The sequence below is a fragment of the Chlamydotis macqueenii genome, chromosome 17 (genome assembly GCF_036417535.1).
Source record: "Chlamydotis macqueenii isolate bChlMac1 chromosome 17, bChlMac1.mat, whole genome shotgun sequence".
Lineage (NCBI taxonomy): Eukaryota > Metazoa > Chordata > Aves > Otidiformes > Otididae > Chlamydotis > Chlamydotis macqueenii.
In genome coordinates, this window is record NC_141572.1 from 14,526,762 (window position 1) to 14,546,342 (window position 19,581).

Sequence of the window (19,581 nt, forward strand, 5' to 3'; positions counted from 1 at the left end):
AGAGCAGAGAGCTGTTCAGCAGCAGGATGAAGTGTTAGACCCCAGTGCTGCTTTGTTTGTAAGAGCATTTATTCTGCTGTAGCCTCAGAGTGAATATTTAGATCTGAATAAATTTGTCATTTTCCTACACAGTGACAATTTTACAGTCCCTTGTGTTTTCTGTGTCGGTGCTTCGCGGGGCTTCTAGTTTGTGGGGCTCATTTTTAGGCAAATTATAGCTCGTAGATTAGAAAAAAAAGTAATCCTGCTGTTCAAAAAACCCTGTAAAATACAGAAGAAGGAGGCGATCTGAAATCCCAGAGGGGCGGTGAGTGTGGCAGGCGCTGCTGCTTTGGAGACGAGCGCTCGGTGAGGGCAGAGATCCCCGTGGTTCGGCAGCAGCTCTGCGAACGGTGAGCTTCACTTTGGGTTGTACTTCGCCTGCCGTCAGACCCTTCCACCCGTCCCACCTGGGGATGGACTTTGCCGCCCTCATCGTCTGCGTTACAGCCCCGTGTTCTTCTCTCCCTGTCCCATTCTCCTGATTTTTACACAGCACAGCATGTTTCTGTGCTTTGACACCTGGGAGGCCTTGGACACCAACCAACTACAGCGATGTAGGAGATTTTTCAGACTCAAAGATTATTTATTCACTGAAATGCGCGCATAACGGACACAGCGCCGCGCTGCGGTGGAAAGCCCTTTGCTGCTGGGTCCGGCTAAATGGCATTTGTGTGATTTGAGGGACGCTCCGCTCGGCTCAGCCCTGCGATTCCCCGCGTCGGGACAGAGCGAGCCCGGAGCTGCTGCAGCCCTTCGCAGCTGTACAGTCCAGCTCTTTGTTCTAGTAGTGGTTTTCTTCTGTGATTAACAACTTTGTAATCAGAAACTTTTAGTCATCAGGCTAATATCAAGCAGGTGGGCTGACGGGCTGAGGGTGAAGAGAAGCACGCAGTCAATATTGAGGTGTTTGGTGGAGGATTAAGGGATCTCAATCTAAAACATACGTCAGAATTTGTCGGTATTAATTGCAGCATCGTTAGGACACACGCACAGGGAATGAATAAGCTTTCTGGAGGTCACAGGGAATAAAAACAAACTTTGGTAAGGAAAAATCAAGAAAATGGGGGGGTTTGTTAATTTTAGTATCAACTTGTACAGTTTTGATGTAATTCGAGTGATGTAATTGAAGTTACCTCCTCCCCGTAGCTGTCACAGCAGCTTTGCGCAGCAGCGTTGGTGTTGCCGCCGCCGGCTCGTGGAGCTGCAGATCGCGATTCACCGCGTCCCGTGTGCGAAACGCGGTCGGGTCAGAACGGTTTTCCCACCCGTCTCTGCTGACCGTGGAGCTGAGTCAGCAGCTTTCGCAGGGACCGGGCGCCCAGCAACGCATGTGAAGGCAAAGCCTCTGCTCCGGGGTGATTTACAGTAAAAGCAAAGTTTGTTTGGGAAAAGTAGAACATAAAAGGGCAAATCAAAACATCCTCAGCCACGCTGGGCATGAGAGGCTGCCCTGGAAGAAAACCCCGTCCCTGGCAGGTGCCGGGGTGGAAGACTGCCTGTGGCATTGAAAAAGCAAGCGGGTGAACAGGGAAAATGGTGGTTTTCTGTATTTAACAGGCTTCAAATAACTTCCAGTTTGTTTTTGGTTGCTTTTCTGTAAAAAGAACACCAGTTGGCACCTGAAGAGCTGCTGCTTCAAGTCATTATCGCTGTCTGGTCACTTGGTCTTTGCATAAAACCCGGTAAGAACATCTCAGCTTCTCAGGCCGAGCCTCGGTGGCTGCGGCTGTGCGGGCAAATAGCCGTGCAAAGGCAGCGGGTCCCAGGCTGGAGCAGGCGGTGCAGCCGGGGGTCACTCCGGAAGGATTTGGTCTGGCCCTGGTGGAATGTCCCCACCGTGGCTGAGGATTTTGGGTTGGTTTTTTTTTTTTTGATTGCAACCTACCTTCTGTTTCCCCTGCGGGCTGAACTTCCCAGTTAGCTCTGGGGAGTCATGGGCCCGCTGCTGCCAGCCGGGCTGCCCTCGTACACCAGCGCGCTGTCCGCCAGCGCTGCCTCTGCCTCGTAGCTGCTGTTCTCAAACTCCGTGGCCACAGGGCACAGCTCCTGGTTGCACCACCTGAACAGAAAACACACGCGGTTTGTCCGAGCCCCATTACGCAGACGGTGCTGGTCTCAGCTTCAGATCTGCCCAGTTTGGGTTCCTCTCATCGCTGCGAGAACGGAGATTCCCCGTGGCAGGGAAAAGCCGTGACGTTGAGTTTGTCTCGGTCTGCAATGAGACAAAGCTGGGGTCCCACCACGGCAGGGGGTCAGATCGCTGGGCGAGGCAGCGCAAAGCCTGCTGCACCGCACAAGGAGTCGCCTAAACCGGCGAGGGCTAGAGCGGTTTTCCCTACCTTCGAGCAGCGGAGACGTCTGCAGCGGAAGCGTCAGGGCGGGCTGCGTGTTCAATTAACAGGGCTCCTGTGGAAGAGGAGGAGACATCAGCATTCCCGGGCTCCGACGGAAAGTGGGGGTGGTTACTTCTCAACAGCACTTGCCGGGCTGAGCTGTCTCCGTTTGAAAGGTGAGGGCCGAGCTTTCCTTAAAACCTCCCCTTTACCCAGAGGGTGTGAAACCAGGCTGTTGGAGGACAGATCCCCAGCCCTTTCCCGGTCTGAAACCCGTGGTTTGTCTTTCCAACTACCTGCGTAGATCCTCGCTAGGGCGTAGGAGAAGTCTCTTGCCGCCAGCTCCATGGTCGCTGCCCCCTTGGAACCAGCCGCCTGCGTGAACCGCGTGAGACTGCCGACGGCGTCCCGCATGTGCTTGACAGCGGGGTCCAGCTTCACGGCGCTCGATGCCAGCTCCAGTTTTTTCTGCAAAGGAACAATCACAGGAAAAATGACGGTGTATTTACCTTCTGTGAGGAAATGGGGCTGCTGAGATCCTGAGCGCGCCCGGCAGCTGCTCACAAAAAGCTTAAATCGGGGTGGCCGGAACTCGTGCTGCCGTGGGTGGAGCGGCCAGAGAGCACGCGGCAGCAGGAACGGGGACGTCGCCAAAAGGAAACTCACAGCTTTGCCTTGAGGACACAGAATTCCTGTGAGCCAGACCCAGCGGGCTGCTGATTCCCTGCTGGCTCTCCGGCGGCGCGTGGGGACCAGATCACATCCCCAGTTCTCTCTAGTTGCACACCCATCCCAGGTTCTAATTCTCCTGGGTTTCTGTTTTTACTTCCCTGATGATGCTGGAGCTGTGTCCAGGCAGGAAAGTTCCGATTTAAAGGTGCTTCTCTCTGCAAGTGGTGTCAGAGTGGAAGGCCCCAGGACCAGAGCAGCTCTCTGCAGATGGACCTCAGACGTTTAACCGTGCCGAAAAGCCCCCCCGGCCTAGCTACGCTGCTGTCTCTCCAGCCTCCCAAACATCTTGTGAAAGCACAAGCGATGCTCTGCTGAGAGTCTAAACCAGCTGCTATTTGACACGGCAGCACCTCCGGACCCTGCGGCAGCAAAGGAGGCGTTGGGCGGTGGCCGCCCCAGGCACCTGCCCGCGTTCAGGGGGCCCGGCCCAGAGCCTCCTGCGCCGCCGTAGCGTCCCCGCAACCTACGGAGCTGGCAGTCTGCAGCAGAACGCGAGCATTCCCTCGGACAGCATCGCAAAAAGGAAGCGTTACACATGTAAGTAGCGTAGCAGGTGGTAGGAGATGCTTTTCGTTAATTAGTCTCATTTGCAGGTTATTTATCAAGCTAAAGCCTGTGAGTTTCTGCTGCGCAGAACTGATTTTTTATGTTTTTGAGGCTTTCGGTGCTTAAGTGATCGCGCAGCTCTTCTCGCTCGTACGTGAAAACACAGCTTGTTTGCACAGCAGGGCTGTGGGCCACGCAGGCTGAACCCGGCGTTTCCTGCGGCGCCTCCGCGCGGGACACCCTCCGCCTTGCCATCGCCAGTATTTCTGACTGGGAATACAGGAAAAACCCCGTCCTCAGCGGAGGCAGCGCTCTGGGCAGAGCGGGACACGCACACTCACAGCACGTGCTGTACAAACACCATTGTTACAGCGTTCCGGTCTCGTGCCAAGGTAAAACTCCAAAGAACCCTCCATGCCCACAGAATGCCGATGGAGTCTTTTAAAGGAGGTTGGAGCTTGTTGCTACCAAGGATCAAAGACCCCAAAGGCAGAAAGCTGTTCCCCACAGCGAGGGGGGAAGGCAGCGTCGCTCAGGCCAAGCGCGGCGAGGCCGCACGCGCGTCTGTCAGCTCCCTCGCGCCAACGGCTGCGTACGAACGGCGACGTCCTGTGCTGCCTGGCTGGGCTACAGAGCAGGAAAATAAAAGCATCATTTTAGCCTCAGGGGAGAAAAAAGACATTGTGTTCTCTTTGCTCTCCAATAAGTTCACACTTCTCTATTTTTTTTCTATTCTTTTCCAACCCAAAAGCACCGAATCTTTGGAAAGCTCAGGCTGGGATTTTCCACATCCTCCCCTGCATTTGAGAGCTCGAGGCTGGTGAGCTCCTTCGGGGCCGGTGCTGGAGGCAGAAGCAGCTCCTGTTCTCTCCCCTGCATGTTGATCGGCTCCAGCTCCCGCGGGGAGCGACGGCGGGGAGCCGCACGCGCGTGGCGCCGCTGTGCCCGCTGTACGGTTCTTCTCTGACTGAAATCGTGAGCGCAGAAGGGCTTTAGAGCTCTAATATTGCTGATTCCTTTGGTTTTTACTGAGGAATTTTGAGATGCCACTCATTTGTTGGCTCTCGAGCTACCAAGCAAGATTGTCAGAGTGGTTTTTACTGAAAATATTGAGTATTTAAAAACACAGCAGCAGGAAGGACATCCAAACCAAGGCGAGCAGCACGACTCTCATATGAATGCTCCAAGCAAATCCGCAGGCTCACTTTAATAACCTAGATTTATTTCCTGCTGCGTTAAAGCTGTGGTTACGGTCTGAAAAGGACCTGAAAACACTATCACGTGTCTCAGATTGTGTGTCTGATTTACAGCTGGAGTCTCAGCCCCACGCAGTCGTTCCTGACGCAGAAGACACCTGACTGTGAGCTCTGCAAGGTGCTGGCAGGATCGGCATTCAGAAACACAACCGTGACCAAATCCAACCCGAAGTGACTAAAAGGCAGTGATCAAATAACTCCCCGGCGCTGTCCCAGCGTCACTTTTCAGATGGTAATTGAATTCTGAAGTACACCCAACACTCTGGCTCAAAATGCCAGCTCATAAATGTTTAGTATGCCATGAAATGAGTGCCCCCGCGCAGCATCCTCCCGGAACTCCCAGCACGGCTGAGCTGGAGCCCAGGGCCCGCTCTCACACTCGCCCTTCTCCCTACGTGTTCTCCTGAGGCTCTGCTGACTCATTCCCTCTGGGCAGGGGGGTTGTAACAAACTTGCCTGGTATCAAGAACCCTAAAAATTCAGCTTCTCACAATCACATCGTGCAAGGATGAGGATGTCACCTGTATTTTCCTTTTCCTGAGGAGAATTATGATGTGAGGCTCCTGCTGCTAGCTCACAGCACCATCAGCGCTGGCTGTCCCACCAGCAGCAGAGGCAACGGACGCAGAGTAAAAGCCAAAATATTTGTGGGGTTGGTGGGGGAGTTACCCTGAGCTGTGACCTTCAGAGAACAAAGTGCTGTGCGGCGCTAAGTACGAACGCTGCTTTCTCCAAAGCAGCCAGCCATTGAGCACAAGTCCTGCAAAGTGAGAGCCTTGATGGACGCACATAAAATCAATTGTACTGGTTTTGTGCGCCTCAATAAAAAGGAAATGGATTGGAGCAGTAAAAATCCCTTTATGAAGGGCTAAATTATTTCCTCGCTAGAGGAAATAATTTAGCGAGATGGGAATGGGAAGGATGTTTCAAAATGAGCCAGACTCCCAGAGACCAAAAGAATCAGGACACCTGCAGCTCAAAAAGAGGGTTTTTTTTATCACCTGTGAGTGAAACTCTGATCGTGGTGTAGAAACTCAACACGTTCCTGCCTGCTGCTGCAGAGGCACTCTGCAGAAATACCCCCAGGCTGCCTTTCCAGCGCCCGGCTGCCGAAGGCGTAAGGGAAAAGCTTTCGGATACGGCCGGGTTCAGTTTGCCAAGCACGATCTATTACATCCAGAATGAGCGCATCCGCAGCGCGCTCCCAGCTCAGCCTGTTACCGCGCTTTGTGGGCGTGGAGGCAGCCGCAGCGTGACATGAACAGCAAACGCAACGGCACTTACCAGAATTTGGAGACCTTTCAAGGCAGCGCTCGCTTGTTCGCTCTCCAGACTCATATACAGCGTGATTTGTGGGAGTGCAAGAGCTATGATGAGCTCGTTAATTAATAAATCTCGACACTCGGTGCTACTGCAGTGCAGGTACCTGCTCGGAATCCCGTTGCTGCGTTCTTTAGTGCCTCTCTGATTATCCAGCTGTTAGGGAGCTGGAGGGGCCCCCAGCTCCACCAGCGAGGCGCTCCGAGCACTGCAGCATGGCCCCGTTCGGGGGTATTTGTTTCTGTCAGCCTAAGCGTGAGCCTGTGGAGGCCGCCTTCTCCCCAAGGAATTTTCAGAGCCTACCACCCACTCCTTTCCCCCTCCCCTCCACCACCTTCAGTGTCAGACTAAGCTGCTTTCTGTCCACAGCTGGACCTCTGTGTGCCAAGCAATCTTGGCTTTTTAATCAGCAGGTGTGCTCGGTCCTGCTTATGAGCAGATTTGGGTTTCTGGTTTGGTAGCCAAACTGTCTGAGGTATTTTTTTTCCTTTATCAAAAGTTATCTGAGAGGATGGTGAGAAGACACTCCTCTCTGGAGGTCAGAGAGGTGCTCTGCGCGCAAGACAGCTGAGTTGGGGTGTGAAATGTAACGGAAGTTGCCAACTGCAGCCACTGGTGAGAGGGACTCAGGCTCTTGATCCCCTTATCGATGCTGCCGGGAGCGCAGGGACCCAGACCTCTCCCTCCTCTGGGGTCTGGATGAGAACGCGAAGGCTACGCTTGGTCAAATCCAGCGCTCCAGATGCCCGGGATTCCCTCACTGTATCTGGGCTAATGTAATCTGGATTGTTCTGTCTGGATTAATCACCTCATCTCTGAGAGGACACCCCTGCAATACCGACCATGCCGTTCAGGCCGCCTCCCGGCTCCCTTTACGGGACGCGCCAAGCCAGCTGATGCTCATTTCCCTCCATGAAATTCCGAGCTGCTTTGAACTCTCCGGGACTGCCTGGCATCTGAGCACCTTTAAAAGAGCAGCCTGCAGGTAAAACCAGAGAATGGAAAATCTAAAGAGGCAGCAATGGAATTCCTCTGGCTCTGTCCATCTTTTCAGTCGGATAAAAATAGAAAGTCATCATGCAGTAGGTAGCCCTAGTGAAGGGTTAGTATTCAGCAGTCTTGTGGTAAGGTAAGAAACAAAGCCACACAATGATTTTGGATTCAGGAAGGTCTCTCTCTCACATTAAAAATACACCTCTATCAGTACCTGTCATGAGGAACTCTGCAATGCAAAACTCGTCACTGCTGAGATGAAAGCATCTGCATTTTTTTTTTGCAGCACACAAGGATCCCAAAATGAGCACTGCCTGCTCATTTCTGCACAGTTCTGCTTTTGTGAGTGCTATTTAAAGAGCAGAGTTGTGAGACACCTCCTGAATGCTTGTCTAAAGCCTTCGGTTTGGTCGCATTCCCTACCGGTGTCAGCTGGGAGCAGAAACACCAAGTAAGACTCTGCCAAGGTGGCAAATCAGGCTGAGCTGATGGGGGCTCACCTGTACTGTGGAGAAGAAGACAGCCATCACCCGTCCTTGGCTCTTGGTGAGGGACCGCAGCACATCGAGTGACAGGATATTGGTTGTTCCCTCCCATATGGACAGCACCTGTGGGCCAGAAAAGATTGTGGAAGAGCGTGAAGGAGCCTTTCGGAGTGACTGCAATGAAGAAAGGGGAACGTGAGGAAACAAAGAGCTAAGGGATATCCGGGAAACCTCCAGAGGTGTCTTGCCTCACCATGCAGTGGAAAGGAGCGGTGGTGGTGACAGCAAGGATCCCAGCTCCATTACCAAGCAAGGAAACAATCCCAGCACCAGAACAAATCATGTCATGGCTGGGCTCAGCAGGAAGGCCATGAGGAAAGAGCTGCCCTGCCTGGAGTGAGTCTGGGGAGGGCTGCGTTTTCCCTTGAATATGTCTTTAGCAGGCAACCACGGAGTACAGGGGACTCGGTGACACAGGGGAGCTCCTTCTGCTTTCTTACCAGAGTATCGCGGACGACGACTGGCAAGCCCGTGTCCTCCATGTAGCCTTGTCCTCCAAAACTCTCCATTGCCTCGACAACAACAGCAGAAGCCTGCAAAAACGCAGAGAGCTGATATGATCCACACTGAACATGGCGAAAGAGTGGCCAGAAGCCTCTAACACCACACAGCAGTTCCTGCTGGGATGGGACTGACTGGATCCCACTGGTTTGCTGAGGCAGGTTGCTCATTCTCTGCAGGAGGAGCAGCCCGGGGAATGAAGACTGAGTAACGCTGAGAGAAGGCCTGCAGGAGCAGTCAGACCTTGGGAGAAGATCCAGGGAGAGGCTGTCTCAGCACAGGCTTCTCTAGGTGAGGATAAATCTGTGGGTTGCTTTGGTAGGTGGGAGTACGTGTCTCTAGTCCAGGGGAGTCTTTACCTTCTACTTGCCTACGGTGTGGTGCTAACGTGCGTAATGCAGCCCTACTCCAGGCTAATCAAACTGGTTGTTCCATACCTGCTTCCCAGTGTACAGTTTGGCGACTGGTATCAGCAGCCTCAAGAGAAGCTGGTCTTGCTCACTCGCCATGTCGGTTTCTACCAGTCCAAGCAGACGAACGATCTCCATAAGCAGAAGGAACGCCCCTCGTGTCTGCACCTGCAAGCAGAGAAGTGGGGAGCTTCACTGATAAGGATCTTTGACTCGGGCTGATACAGACCCACAGCTTCAGGGACAGAGACCACTGACCGGCCAAGGCACAAAATTAACGGTAATCTGGAGCTGCCCTCTTGGACACTGCAATCCAGGATGAGGAAAGGGGCAATGCCATTTCATCAGGCCTTATCAAAGCTCCTATCAGGCATCCAGGTCATAAATCCACATCCTTCCAAAGGTAAGGGACATGAGACCGCATATCTGACGGTCAGCCTCTGAGCACCAGGATCTGCAAGGTCTTTGACAGATTTCTTGCTGAACACCTTGCTTCCCTGGCAAGCTGTGATTGGGAAGCATCAGGATACGGAGCCCTGTAGCCCCTGGGCACAATGATGTGCTGTGGGACTACACAGGATCTGGTGTTTCTTTCAGAGGTGGAGTTCTGGCCACAGGCTGAGAGATGCTGGAGCTTTAAGTTATGTTTGACAGATGTTGACCCCCTTCCCTCTCCCTCACCTTGCGAGAGGATTTCTAAATACTGTTTTAAAAATCTGCATGAACCTACTGCAGCCCAACGGCAAGCATTGGTGTTACACCACTTAAGGAAAGAAGTAGTGCCCGGAGGGTGAGGGGAGGAGAACTGTGTGCCTTCTTTTTGAAGTTTTAGTAGGGGTGGGAAGCCACCAGTGTCCTCTGGATTTAGTGAGCTGCTACAGCTTAGCGTTATGGCAAAACCGTGACATGTTCTGCAGCAAGCGAAGGCCCACACGTGAAATTCCTCCCAAAGCCCAGAGCCAGAGTGCCAGTTCATGCTGCTCTCTCTTCCCGTGTTTGTCACTGCCTTAGATGGCACTCACATCTAGAGGCTGTACTCCAGCTTGGTGTCTTGTGGTGATGAGCACCATGCAGGTACACAGTGAAAGACAAACTTCTCAGAAGCCAAAGTGCATGGTGACTGCTCGGGAATTCTTCAAGCCTGCTGAGAACAGCCCATCTCCTGGTGTGTGAGCTACCAGGGAAGGTGGATGAGACTGTACCAGTCTTGTCCAAGAGTTTTGTTAACTACAGTTTAGGAGGCTGTGGTGTCACGCTTGGACTCCGATGCTAATGACCAACCTCAGAGGTCACGGCATATCATAGCAGGTGCATGCATGAACTTTGGCACTCCTCTCAGGATAGCTCCCAGGTAACTGTTGTTTAGGATAACCTGAAGTCTGGAAGAGCAGCTAGCTCTGTTGTCAGATCAAATCCCACTAGAATATGGCAATTCCCCTGCTGCACACATCTCCCAGGAGCAGGCTGCTACATCCTGCTGCTGCACACGGAGGCAGGCTGGCTGTGCTCACACTCGTTAGCAGCTGAGGATCCCTGCCCTCTTTCCTCACCAAGAGGCTCAGCTCGGCACCCAGAAGCCTTACCTCCATCCGAGCTATGGTCTGCACGTGTAGGGGATGGTCCTTGAGGAGCTTCCCAAAGGCAACCCGCCGACGGGCGTACTCCCTGCTCAGACTGATCATCCTAGAGAGAACACACCCAGGGAGAGCAGTCAGACCAGCAGTCTCCCACTTTTGAGCTTTCCCTTCCAGCCACCCCACTGGAAGAACCCTGCTCAGCAGCAGCATGCCAGCCTAGGTCACCCACCCACAGGCCAACCTTCTCCAGCACTGCTGGCTTCCAGACCTGTGCCTGCAAAGGCATTAGATGTCAATCAGCCGCAATGCTGAGCATTGCAAAGTCCCCTTGTCCTGATAAGCTGCTCCTTCAGCTCTGGTGGGATCCATGCTGCCTTCACCTTCTCATGGAAGCTACTGCACCAATGACGTTGTGGATCCGAGTTATGTTCAGCATGTTGGAGATGGAGGCCACTCCACGACCCTCTGCAGAGATCTGCCAAAGAACAAACCCTGATGTAAGCCTTTGGCACAGCCTTGGAAGCTGACGCGTATCTAAGTGACAGTTGTGTCAACAGATGGATAGAGGTAGCCTGTCTCTCCATCTGCTCTGTCTCTGTCTGTCCTCAGGCACCACAAAGATCTCCTTGCTTTATAATATGGCTGTCTCCTTGTAGCCAAGTCTGTGGCATGACCAGAGAGGCGGCTTTGGAGACCACGTCAGCATGATCAGTTCTGGTTCCTCCTGCCCGTTCCTACCTGCATGCTTCCCAGAACTGTTCTTCAGCTGAGCCACTGCAACCGGACCAGGGAAATGACCAGCCTACAATTACATATTTTTTTTTTCCTTCCCTCCCGTCTTTCCCTGAGCTCTGTCCCACACAAAGCCCCGTTGGTGAAGGGTTCTGTGGAGTGAACAGCCAGCCAGAGAGGTGGAAGAGAACTTCTTCAGTTGGTACCACTGCCAAAACCCCTGTGAGTTTTCTGCTGTGCCAAGCCAGCCCAGTCCCCAGAGGAAGGTGAAACCTTACGTACTAGCTCTGCTTTAGCTCCATCTAGCCACAGCTCGGCTGTGGCCATCTGCCGCGTGCCTAACTTGTCTTTCAGCCTTTGCACTTGGATGCTGTTAAGCTTCCCCTCCTCATCTCGAACCTTCAGGAAGAACAGGGACAGGCCGCTGGAACCCTGCGGTCATTGAAAGGCACGCAAAGCGGATTTCATTAGAATGAAAGAGGGAAGAAAAAAAACGCCCCTGCTCCTTCACCTGGTTCCACCATCAAACAGACCTGTTTCACTTGTCCTTCAGCGTCCGCTACCCTGGCCAGGGTTAATGTCACATCAGAGTCAGCGGCCGACGTAAACCATTTAAAACCATAGAGACGATATGTGCCATCCGCCTGCTTTCTGGCCACGGTCTCTGTGCCATTAGCTGCAAGAAAGGAGAATAACATCTCGGCGTTACGGCAACTTCTGTACCAATCAATGCTGATTTTCGGTTTAAGCAGCAGCTCTTTCAAGTCACCTCTTGCTATCAGGATGGAGTATGGATTAGCTGCTAAGCTCTTTCACGGACCCTGGATATGAAATGCAGCCAGAGTTAAGTGCTAAAAAGGCAATACACTGTCTTTAACTGCGAGCCTTTCCAGCGATTGCTCCGGGCTAACAGCTGGTAATGGCAGTGCTTTGTAAGCAGAATGCACCACAGTGTATAATCCAGCACCTCCGTTTCTTTAGGAGCTACCACACCACGGCCAAGAACAACGGAGTGCTATGGGCTTGGGAGTCCTGCAAGGATGCACGCCTTTCACTCCACAGCTGGCCCCTTCGCTTCTCCCACCGGGAAACCAACTGCAACGTCCTCATATGCAGGTGACTCCCCTTCCACATTTCTGTCTCCGCAGCGAAGTTCCGAGGTTTCCTGGCCCATCATGCCATTCTAACATCAGGTAAGGAATAGAAGTTGAAGGCCAAGGATACTTTCACAGTCCCAGCTGAGATGGGTCCGAGTGTTTTGCTCGAGGTTTAGATTACAGAGCGAGACGTGAGTGTTATCTGTGTAAGGAACACCGCTCTGTACCTACCCGTGTGTACTGCACACATCGGTGGACAGAAGTTAGGCCTTCTGGTGATGAAAATGCTAAGCTATGCTCAGATTTGGATGACTTCTGCTGAGCTTCCTAAACCAGCTACCTGGCTTTCTAAATTCCCCATGCCCTTCATTTTCTCAGTTTGCGCTAACACATCGAGCTGCTGCTGCAGCTGCTTCCCACCTCACAACACGTACCCACATCAGAGCCTCCCCTGCGCTCGGTCATCCACTGGCCGGAGGTCCAGAACTTCTCGGGGTCACGGGATGTCAGGTGGTCAAAAGCGTTTTTCAGAGATCCAGGAATACCTAGTGACTGTTTAGGGGGAGGGAAAAAAGCGATCGTAACCTGGTAGACGAAATGAGACAGTTGCTTTAACTACCAGTGGTGCGTCCTAGGCTCAGAACGCAGCGCTGCTGGAGCACTGCGCAGACAGAAACTGCAGGTTTGTGTCGCAAAGGAGTGTGCTGAGCATCCCTATCCTCCTCGGATTTCTGCACCGCTAGACATCTGGACAGAGAGCTTTCAAACCAGCACGTGTGCCAGGGTACTGGCGTATGCACATATACACAGGCTGTCACCAGCACCCAAAGAGCTGCAGGAAGAGGTCACTGCCTTATGCTTTTTTTTCCTTGTTATTGAATTAAAATGCCCAGGGCTAGCTTTTCTCTGCATCCGACATAGCCACTGACACAGTGCAAAGGGTGTCGCTGAGACGCAGAGCCACGTCTTCAGATTGGGAAGGTCTGGCTAGCTTGGTTAATTTACATCAGGTATGGGTCTGGCCCGACACATTTAACCGCCACTCCACACAAGGAACGGGAACACAAACTATCTCGTAGCAAAAACACACGGGGCACCTTTCCAACTCCCTGCAGCGCCACAGGTCTCACCTGCAGCCATGGCCTTACTGCACACAGTGTGGCAGGGAAACAGCAAAGCCAGCCTGGGCACAAAGAGTTTGTAATGGAAGGAGACAGGCAGTGGGAGACAGAGCTGAGTCACGGAGCAAGGAAGGGCCGTGCCCAGAGCCAGATGGCAGATCAGCTCTCCCCCACCCTTGGCCAGCGCTCTGCTCTGTAACCAGCGCTGCCAGGACGTGGGCTGTGCCCGCGGAGACCAGCTGAGCTCATACCTCAATGACTTTGGCTGCCCCATCAGTCATGGCCAGCGGGCAGCTGAAACCGCCAGAGGAGCTTGAAAATAAGTACAGTTTGACAGCCTGATGCAGTCGGCTAGGAAAGAGAGTGAGAACAGACAGGTTATGCAGCAGTTCAGCAGCAAGAGGATAAAACATTTTGATTAGGAAGAGAGGAACAAAATACAGCCAAGACAGGTGAGCATCAGACCGCTCACTTCTGAGAGGGCAGAGAGAAGAGGAGCGGCAGGGTTCCTCGGTCCCAGAGGGACTGCCAGCACAAGGCTGGGCGGAAGGCATCGCTTGCCGGCTAGGGCAGCGTTTAAAAATCAGAAATGTGGGTCTGCCTCCAGAGGCTGGAATACAACGATGCTGCAAGGAAAATCCCAGACCTTTAGCTGTGTTACAACTAAGGTATGTAAAGCTGGAGCCATGCGGGGAAGTGCCAGGCCCCAGAATCAGGAAGGTGACACCCAAGAATATTACGATCCACTGTAGGCCATTAGTTACGGCGCATCACTGCTGACGTGGAACGTTGCAGCAGACAGACACTGCTGTTCAGTACAGCGGTAGGTGTGCTTCTGCCCATGCGTCATCTGCTACCCATGACACAACAGAAGAAGTTCAGTCCTACAAGACGCTAAATACACCTTGCTAAGAATAACCAGCAAAGCATGAAGGCACTCCCATTCTCCCCCAGTTACCTCCAGTTGGAGTATCTTCTCTCGTAGGCCTCGGCAATCAGCCCCTCTTCCGCCGCAATCTCCTTCAGCCTCCTCCAGGCCGAGCAGGTGACAATGCGATCCACCCGCCGCCCCCAGGCATCATACTGCCGAAACACCGGGGGGTTCAACTCGCATTCCCACCCCAGAGGGCTGATCTTGGTCAGCAGACAGTTCCCAAATCTCTCCAGGTCCCGATTCACCTCCTCCAGTACCTGTGGAGTAAGAAGAGGAGCCTTTCAGCACGCCCCTGGAAGGCAAGGAGCTGGAAGTGCAGAGGACTGACCACATCGTCCTGCGGTGCCAGCGGCCTTTTGCCACTTGGCCCTTCCACGCACTCTGGAATGCAGTAGGACAGCTTGTTTCTCAGCCTCCGCTGGCACAGCTGTGCTCAGCTGTCACTTCTATTCCCTCAAATTCATTTTTTTCAAGTTACTTCTGGCAGTATCTCTGGGTTTGACAAAAGACAGAAGAGCTTTTGTGGCAGGGCTGAGAGTGACACAGATGCACATGAGCAGGGGGGCTGGACGAGACGATCTCCAGAGGTCCTCCCAACCCCAGCCACTCCATGATTTACTGCTGGAGAAGAATGCCAGGGGAAGAGCTGCCAAAACCAGAAAGCCTTCATCCGTACAGGAAAACTTCCCCTGGGCTCCGTAGTTACCTGCCTATCAGATCAGAAAAGGAGGGACAGAGCAATCATTTGAGGGCCAGCCTGGTACCCAGGGTGTTCAGATTCCAATTTCCACCCTGCATCCAGCTTCCCGAACGGCCCTGGGTAAGGATCCACGTGCCCTCACTTCAGCCAGGCTTGGCTGGCTTGGACGGAGCAGTCTGTCCACGGTTAACGGAGGGGAACAGGCACCCGCAGAGCAGCGATTCATTCCAGCCCTCCCAGATACCTGTTTTAAGGTGATAGAAATTGCCTTCTGCACGTGCTCTTCATCATCTGCGGCCAAAGCCTCATAAAGTTGTCTAGACTTAAACAACCTGACTTATAGATGATTAAAATTAGTCCAGGTGGACCCAGCCCCTAGCGCTGTTGGACCCTCGTTAGCATAAATACACCCAAGACTGTAATGAGGGTCACAGAAGTAGATCTTTCATCAGAGGAATATTTTTTGCTGCTCATTTCCTCCTCGATAGAACAGTTGTAGAGGTAAATGCTGTGGTTACTGTACCCAAAATGGTGCAATTATAAACCACATTAATTTGCTGTTGATGAAACACAAACACTGCTTCTTCCTTTCCCTGCTTCTCTCTGTATTGACTTTTCATTAGGCTCCATCCCGTAGGATTGATTCTCTCACCACTCCGCCGTTCAGCGTGCGTAATGAGGGTCCAACACACACTGTCCAGTTCCTACTCTGGAAGTCTCCGTCCTCAGACCAGCCAGCTTTCCTTCAGGTGAACGGTGAAACAGTCAGGGTTTCAAACCACAGGAGCCCTGTGAACTGGTAGAGCTCACGCTGCACTCCTGTTTGCTGCTGGTGGAGCTCGGCCGGGATGGGTGCATGCCTCCAGTGCTTATCTCTTGGCAACAGCGCGAAGGCTGTTTTAGAAGCGTAACCCAAGAATCCAAAGTTCACGGACTCTGCTGATCCCTGAGGCACAAGAACCTGTTTAGCTGTTGTATTTTTTTTTGTGGGCAGAAGAATATCAGTTTACTGACTAGGTCTCTTGGTCAGCACACCACAGTGAAGTCAAACTACGACAGTCCCTTCACCTCACCCACATTCGCTAAAACAAACCCCAAATCTGACTGCTCATGGCCTGACCATGCTTAGCCTTACAAACCACCGTGCTGCCCAGGTGAACACGTTTATTTCCAAGGTAAAAGAACAAAATCAGAGTTCCTACGTTTGTCACTGCTGAATGTAACACACGGCAGCCTGGGCACTCCAAAAAACGTACAGCAGGATGTGGCGAGGGCAGCTGTAAACCAGCAGGGTCAGGGCTGAAGGTGCTACCGAAGCAGCATCTGCTGGGTGGTCTCATTCACCCTAACCTGTCCTTTGATGTCCCAGGGATGAATGCACTGGAAATGTGCAAATTACTGCACATCAAGCGTGCAAACAGATGATCCTTTATAGTAAAGGACGTATTTTCAGGGGGAGTGAAGACCACTGCTCCACAACGATGCCCAGAAAAAGCAGGTGCTTTCTTCTGTGTTCTCCCAAAATCAGATTTAATCAAAGAATGAAATCTTTTGCTCCATCCCAGGAAAATGTTCCGTGTTCACCACCGAGCACAGGTGAATGGTACAACCTGTCTGCTTCAGTGGGACACACAACGCTGCGTCTGTGGCTGCTCTCCTGGAAAGGAAGGAGTTCACATGCAGAGGCAGCTCTCAGCTGCAGAAAGCGGGTGCTGCAGGAAGCAGATGCAGGGACCGGGCTCTCCCTTTCAGTCGTGAGGCAACACTGCCCCGCTGGGACCAAGCACAGAAACGTAAGGGAGATGCTGCTGATTCTCTGGTAGATTTTGCAGTCGCTCTGCCTCTTTGGGGAAGGAGTGGAAAGCAGCTCTCAACCTTGGCGAAAGACAGGACTGAGCCATTTATTCTTCGGGAGAGCTGAATCACGCTTCTTCCAAAGGTGCGGATTAGGAGCAAGTTGCCCAAAGGCATCCTCCTTTCTCCATCTTCTCTTCTGGCAAGAAGGCTGCAGCGGTGCTTAGACAGGACTCATTCCTGTCTTTCGAGATGGCTGTGACAAAAGCAAACTCCCAACGCTGCCACCACTCTCTTGCTACCTCAAATCTGCAAGGCCTCACAGACCTGGAGAGCAAGCAGTGGCAGGAGGAGCGTCCCTGAAAGCCCAGTTCTGTCCCTCTACTTGCCCGGTGGCTTTACAGGTCATTGCATTGCTTCTGCTGGAATAACTTATGGAGAGAGTTACACTCTGCTCCACGAGACCTGGTCATTGAAAAGTGGGAAACAGTTGTGGTGACAGCAGAGAACAGACAGTGGGATGAGCCACCTCCTCCCAGGGGTTCCTATAGGACTGGAACTCAAAGAACCACAGCTCAGGGTCTTACCCCACCTCTCTGCACCCCTGCATCTGTACAGAGCCTTCGCTGCCTAAAACCAACCCAGAAAAAACAACTTGTGCTGAGAACAAGCAAACCCCACCAGGCCTTTGCATCCTCTTGAGCGCTCAACTGAGAACAGCCCCGGTCCTTTGGAAATGAATTTCCCTTTCCCCAGTGGGAGAGAAGTGGACTTGCACAGCAGAGTTTGGAAGCACCTTAGTTTCTTCCCTTTCTCTGAAATTTCTTACTCTGGATGACCAGACAACAAACACCCACACCGACAATTCCAAAACACCACTCTTGTTGCCACACCCAGCCCAGTCACCAGAGCCCACCAAGCCCCTTCTCTTTCTGTTTATGTCCTGGCAGTATTTTTCACCCCTGCACTGGTTCAAAGAGAGAAAGTTTTAAGGAATGCTGATAAATTCCCCCAAGTTAAATGCTCAAAGGCACAAAAGGGCTCAGAGAAATGTTCAATTCACAGTCTTAAACAGGGACCTAGCCAGAATTGTAGTGCATACACACAGAAACACAAACGTGCATGCCAGACCTTTGGAGGAAGGTGAGTTTTCAAGTAACTCCGAAGCAAAGCATCTTCCAAATACTGGTTCCCAGTCTCAGGCTGCTCTTGGAACAGGGTCTCAGCTTCTTTCCTTGCAAGGGGCATTTCCAGATCTTCTAATATTTGTTTCTCCTGCGTGCCGACCTGTTGCACCTGCCCCGTGGTTGTGCCAATCGGTTTACAACTCGGCCAGGCGCAAGGCAGAAAGCGACCTGACTGCCACGGCTTGCAGGTAGCGCTGGATCTCCACCAAGGCGGGCAACAGGTAAACATGGTCCTGCAAAGCCCCGAGTGTGTCACGCCAGAGTTCTCACCTCCAGATCCTTCCTTGCTTGACAGCAGCACCAGTCCTGTTTTGGTTGAACGTCAGGCAGTTATTCTTGGAAAATCTGTGATGTCTTCTCCCCTCCCTCGGGGAGGAGCTTTCCAGCAGCTGTTGTCAACCGAACTAGGGAAAAGGGCTTTGGAAAGAGATCAGAAAACAGCCTGGGAAAAGAGGAGTACTCGGACAACACCGTGTCCTCCCCTACCAGCCGGGAAAACCATCGCCACCAGCGCACCGGTGTTTCCAGAGCTGGGGGAGCTGGGGTGGGCTGCACCCGCCAGCATCCCCTGAACTGCCTGCCATGATAACGGGGTAGAGATGAGAGGGAAAAAATACATTTTGTCATCTGAAGGGTAACAAAACTCCTGGAAATGGGAAAAAATGGTTTAGGCAGGTTATTATGTAAAAAAGATACTGGTGAAACACAGCATTCATCCCCCTTGCTGGGGCTGTGACACTAGCTCCAAAATAATCTGCTTTTTATAAAGTCCCTGATGCCTTTGAGTCGGGATTATACTGAGTTTCCCTCTCCCTAGGGAAGTACCAGAATATTCTAAGAACGTGTCTTCTGGCTTTCAGCAATGTAAAACCTGCACCTAATCCAGGTTGATACGCTGATAAAGACAGTATTTTCCTTTAAAGTGGTTTTAAGTGGGTGTGACCCCCCCCCCGCCAAACCGCCCCGGAGTCCCGTGCTTGTACCCGCACTAAAGCACCGGGCAGGGCCTGGGGGCGGTCGCGGAGCCATCCCCGCGGAGCTGGGCCCCGTTCCAGTGCTGCCTGGTGAGCACCGGGGCTGCCGCGGGCTTTTGAAGCGGCCCCGGCGCGGGGGGCTTCTCCTCGGCCGGGTCCGCCGTGGCGGAGGCCTGGGGGGTGCGGGGAGGGAGGGAGGCCGCCGGGCCAGGCCGGGCCGCCCCCGCCGCCAGCGCCGCGCAGGCCGGGGGCACCCGGGGCAGCGGCCGAGCCCGGGCGGCCGGGGGAGCCCGCGGGGCCGGGGCTGGGCGGCGCAGGTACCGGCACCGCCAGGCCCGAGCAGGGGAGAGGCGGAGGCCGCCCCTCGGGGGTTGCGGCCTGGACATGGAGCTTGGAGGCTCCTGAAGTTCAGGCCTGAGCTTCAACTCCAAAAAACAGAATGAAAAAAAAAAAAAAAAATATATATATATACTTTAAAAGCTGCATTTGGAGCCATGGCTGCTTTTTTAGGGCCTGCTGTAGCCTCGCATGGCCCGAAATCCCACGCGGGGCAGCCAGTGTGTGGGCGCGGGGCTGAGGGGGCGAAGGCCCGGGGAGGGGTGGGGGTTGCTAGGCCTGCAATAGATTTGATTTCTCCTGATTAATGCTGATTTCGTGATGCTGGGTGACAGAGGGGCTGGGCGGAGGGGCTGTGGAGAGCCCTGGCACCTTCTCTCCTCTCTCGCAGGCCTGGAGCAAGCGTGGATTTGGCCAAGGTGGCGGCGGAGCCTCGGAGGATGCCCTGTAC

At 53.1% G+C, this 19,581-nt stretch overlaps 1 protein-coding gene across 4 annotated transcripts; it reads right to left on the reverse strand.

Annotated features, from left to right (window-relative positions):
• Positions 1 to 598: 598 nt before the first annotated feature.
• LOC104476111 (acyl-CoA dehydrogenase family member 11) lies at positions 599 to 18,091 on the reverse strand. Of its 4 annotated transcripts, XM_086761847.1 has the most exons (15): positions 17,765 to 18,091; positions 14,164 to 14,396; positions 13,457 to 13,556; positions 12,519 to 12,636; positions 11,521 to 11,663; positions 11,270 to 11,419; positions 10,636 to 10,730; positions 10,262 to 10,361; positions 8,706 to 8,846; positions 8,208 to 8,300; positions 7,723 to 7,830; positions 2,672 to 2,843; positions 2,382 to 2,448; positions 1,928 to 2,101; positions 599 to 1,051 (listed from the first exon to the last, which is right to left on the reverse strand). In XM_086761847.1, the coding sequence occupies exons 1-14, from the start codon at positions 18,047 to 18,049 to the stop codon at positions 1,960 to 1,962; spliced, it is 1,947 nt and encodes a 648-aa protein (XP_086617973.1). In that variant the 5' UTR covers positions 18,050 to 18,091; the 3' UTR covers positions 599 to 1,051; positions 1,928 to 1,959. The 4 variants fall into 4 exon arrangements, with proteins under 4 accessions (XP_086617973.1, XP_086617972.1, XP_086617974.1 ...); XM_086761846.1 differs by lacking the exon at positions 599 to 1,051 and having other exon boundaries at positions 1,575 to 2,101; XM_086761848.1 differs by lacking the exons at positions 599 to 1,051; positions 1,928 to 2,101; positions 2,382 to 2,448; positions 2,672 to 2,843 and adding an exon at positions 4,186 to 4,620.
• Positions 18,092 to 19,581: the final 1,490 nt, after the last annotated feature.